Here is a 4093-nt window from a genome sequence, read left to right as displayed (position 1 = left end):
GGAATTAAAGAAGCAGATATGAAGACAAGTTAATTATGTGTTTAACAGCTGAATCCTTGTTCAGTTCCAGTTCTGACTTGACCATTAAATTTTGCACATTAAGACAGATGCAGTCAGTGCATTAAATCGCTTGACATCGCCATGTTTGTTCTCGTGGCGCCCCCTGCTGGTATGTTACAGATGCTGAAGGCGCTTCTGTCAAAAACCAGGAAAAAAAATTAGTTTTCTGTTTGACAGGAGTAAATACCCTCTAAAATAAAAATTACTGCAAACAGAAATATTTTGCAATAACTATTGATCATTAATATTGCGTTAGTTAACGCTGCTGCTGTTTTATTTATCGTTTTGTCACATCGTGAACCATAGAGGGAAAAGTTTCAAACAACGCCAAGGACAACATGTCAAGGGTATTTATTTAAAAGATAAAATATGCAGTCATTGTCCTGAACACGCAACTATTAGAAAACGCTTCGAGTCGTTAAAAATAAAATCAAATGGACATGCGAGGACAGTTCTGTCTGCCAGTACATATAAAAACTGCAGGTAGAAGTTTTGATCTTCTCACTGGTTTCCTGGCGTTCAGCTGCAGCGTCAGAACGCCGCGGCGAACCGGAGGAGAAAAACCAAACACCGTTCGCTCAGTGTTCCCAGATCACATCTGTCAATACGGAGTTTCAAGTTTAACAAGTTTTAAACACTGTAAACATTCACAAAAAGTAAAACACTGTAGCAGACTGGTACAGTACGTGTTCATTGATATTTTGATGCTAAAAGAAAAACGGCATCTCTGTGCAGTTCAAAAATATTACAGTAATAGAAGCAAAAAAGTCACATTTAGCTGCTGTTACCAAATCAACCATCATTTAAAAAAAAAAACAAGTTATAGGAAATATTGTAACTTTAGGAAAAATAACCACAAAACAAGATTTTTTTTATATAAAAAATGTTTTTTTTTAAACAATTTCAGTATAAAACATCACATATTCCCAGGCCAATCAAACAAATTCACGGTCATTTCAATAATCATGAACTCCCCAATCAAACGGACTACAATGACATAAAAAAAGGTTTACTGCAGTTAAGGGGGTTTTCTGTACTTTTAACTATTTAGGGAGAAATATACCAACACAAAGTCTAACAATCACTCTTCGTTTGCTATAATATTAATAATAGAAAAGAACAAATGTGAACTCCTGGTCCGAACAAAGCCCAAGCCCCCAAATTTCTGGTCAACGTGGCGTCTACGCAGTCTTCTGCTGGCCCTTCTTCCCGATGAGGGATTTGTGGATGTGAGGGATGACACCTGACAGAAACACGCCACACTTCAGTCAGACTGAAACCACCTGACACGACTGCACAAACACAAAGCAACCGTAACGATGCACGAGGAAAGCAAGAGCTCCTCACCTCCACCAGCAATCGTTGCTTTGATAAGAGAATCCAACTCCTCATCGCCGCGGATCGCCAGCTGCAAGTGGCGGGGAGTGATACGCTTCACCTTCAAGTCTTTGGAGGCGTTTCCTGCCAACTCTAGTACCTGATCAGATAACACGCATTTATCAAACATTCAGACACAGCAGAGCAGCAAGCACACCCAGAGCAGGAGGACGTACTTCAGCGGTGAGGTACTCCAGGATGGCGGCGCTGTAGACGGCCGCTGTGGCTCCGACGCGGCCGTGGCTGGTTGTGCGAGTCTTCAAGTGTCTGTGGATACGACCCACTGGGAACTGGCAGGAGGCAGTGACAAAAAACAACAACGAAGCAACTAAATCTTTCAGTTCAAGCAGGGTCGAATTAACATCTGCAGCGCAAAACCACAAACCGCCAAATGAAGAGAATATTTACCTGCAGCCCAGCCCTCTGGGAGCGCGACACCGCCTTGGCCTTGGCTTTCCCGCTGTCTTTTCCTGCCTTTCCTCCTGCCTGCAGAAAGACGCTGCCTCATTACTGACAACTAGACAACAAACTAAAACAACAAACAGAAGGAAACTTACAGATTCAGACTGAAGATAAGATTGAGTTTATATAAATAAAGATGATTATTATAAAAAAGATAAAACTGATTTAACAACACGCAGATAATGCAACATTATTTCACATTTCAATTAATCTGGATCAGCCTTCATCAGCTCTGGTTAAACTTACACATTTGATCTGAAATATTCCAAAATATTCACTTAAAATACAAGTTTAAGATTTAATAAACCTCAATTCTACTTTTACAAAATCCTAATATGTTTCTAGATTTTAGAATAATTTTAAAGACATTCAACAGGCATCCATCTGGCGAATCAAAAATACCTACAAGAATCAAAACCAGACCTGTTTATTCTGCAGTGGTTAAAAACAGTTTGATTTATAAACCCTCCATTTCGCAATTTTAATTTTATTTTTTACATTATTTCAATAACTTCAAATGAAATCCATCTTAAGTTATAACATTAAGAATAATTAAAATCTGGGATTCGTTATACTTTGCTAATTTGGTCCTAGTCAATGGTCATGCATGTGCCTACTCAAAAAGAAGATTTAAATAATTGTTTTCAAATGAGAAAAAGCATAACCATACGTGTTTACATAATATATTTTGATCAAAATAATCCACTGCAGGTTAGATCATGCTCAGTATATTACATCATGATCCAGATGCAGTCCTGATTACTTAAAAAATAAGAAATAGCCCTTTATTCAAGTGCTGAATCGGATGCGAACTTCAGCGCCGAACGTTACAGACGGTCGGTTGAGCAGCTTAGCTTTCCCGCCAATCTTAAACAAAACAAACCCCAAACGACAGTCACACGAGTCAGGCTAAACTGCGAGCCTCCAGGCGACCTCCACGCGGACTGGCTATGAAACTGAGCATATTCATCAAACACGCTCTAAAACAATAAAAACAAAACAAAAACATAAGCTGTCAGGGGGCTGGTGTCAGAATCCCCCCCACCGTCAAACAAAACAGACGCGCCGATTGGAGACTGAGCGGTCAAGTTTTCATTCACAGCCGTTGCAAAAGAAAAAGTTGCCTTTCATACTCCTCTGGCTGCTCAGCGACAACTCCAGACGATTTCCGTTAATCTACTCATTGATATTAAAACTTCCAGAAGACTACTAACCACCCACAACAGTTGTAGCACATAAAACATGTTGAATAAGCCTGCTAATGAGCCTTAATATGATTTAACATGAGCTACAAGTCGTAAAAATGACACTGTTGTTCGTTAAAGCCTGGATTATAAATGAAGCATTGCGCCCGAAATAAAAATGAAGCATAAAATTATAAATGTAACCCTGAACCAACGGCTTAAACAACGCATGCTAACTCGTTAGCTGACAGCCCGTTCAGCGAAGCTTTCTAGTCACTCGCATTCTAGTCGAAATTTCTCAGCTCTAATTCAAAACAGCACTTTCTGCCCACTGTGTTTATTACACCAAAAATACTCTAACGCCTCGGGAATGCATTCGGCATTAATCGGAGTTTACGTACCATTTTTTTTTCGTCTGGAAATTTGATTGAAGAACTGAGGAGTAGCAAACAATTTCAGCTCCCGAAAGCAAAGAAACAATAAACCCTTTTGCAAATCTTTTGCTTGCGACCCCTCGTTGGGAGCCAGGCCAGCCAATCAGATCGCGCGTTATTACTTCGAATCTGCCGTTCAGCCAATCATCGAAAGACGTGCAGAAAAACCAACCCATCCCCCACCCGAAGATCTCCATTGCTCTGTTTTTGCGCACGGAACCAACAAGTAGGCGGGACTACATGTGTGTGGAGTGTCCTTCCAGTCACATTCATCCCAAAAATGCACGATACAGTCATAAAGTAGAAATTAACTGTTGAATTATAATAGAACGGCATTTATAGCGTCTTTATATATAACATTCTGGTCAGGATGCATTGAGGAAATTGATATCCCATCAGTAAAATTCAGCCATGCAAAAGTTATAGGCCGTGGAAATACATTTGACATGCATTTAATACTAGGGGATAGCTGTCTTAGACGTATAAGAATAGATGTTTTCATAGGCCTCCGGAGCGTAAGGCAACGTCGCCGCCATATTTAGAGTGGCATTTTGTTGAAACTCATAAAAAAAAACT

General features: G+C 39.9%; 1 protein-coding gene across 1 annotated transcript; it reads right to left on the bottom strand.

The window, feature by feature from the left end:
- Positions 1-394: 394 nt before the first annotated feature.
- On the bottom strand, positions 395-3598 carry LOC106956331 (histone H2A.V). The gene is made up of 5 exons (XM_015047117.1): positions 3485-3598; positions 1846-1923; positions 1614-1727; positions 1408-1537; positions 395-1303 (listed from the first exon to the last, which is right to left on the bottom strand). Exons 1-5 carry the CDS (start codon positions 3485-3487, stop codon positions 1242-1244), a joined length of 387 nt encoding a protein of 128 aa, XP_014902603.1. The 5' UTR covers positions 3488-3598; the 3' UTR covers positions 395-1241.
- Positions 3599-4093: the final 495 nt, after the last annotated feature.

The sequence above is a fragment of the Poecilia latipinna genome, unplaced genomic scaffold, assembly GCF_001443285.1.
Source record: "Poecilia latipinna isolate Pla-1442-1.1 unplaced genomic scaffold, P_latipinna-1.0 Scaffold808, whole genome shotgun sequence".
In the NCBI taxonomy this organism is placed as follows: Eukaryota; Metazoa; Chordata; class Actinopteri; order Cyprinodontiformes; family Poeciliidae; genus Poecilia; species Poecilia latipinna.
This window is presented reverse-complemented; position numbering and strand designations above follow the sequence as displayed.

Coding starts and splice junctions, on each gene's coding strand:
- LOC106956331 (XM_015047117.1), bottom strand. Junction 1,728..1,845: donor CCCAGAGGGCTGGGCTGCAG/GTAAATATTCTC, acceptor GCCTCCTGCCAG/TTCCCAGTGGGTCGTATCCA. Junction 1,538..1,613: donor TGGAGTACCTCACCGCTGAA/GTACGTCCTCCT, acceptor TTATCTGATCAG/GTACTAGAGTTGGCAGGAAA.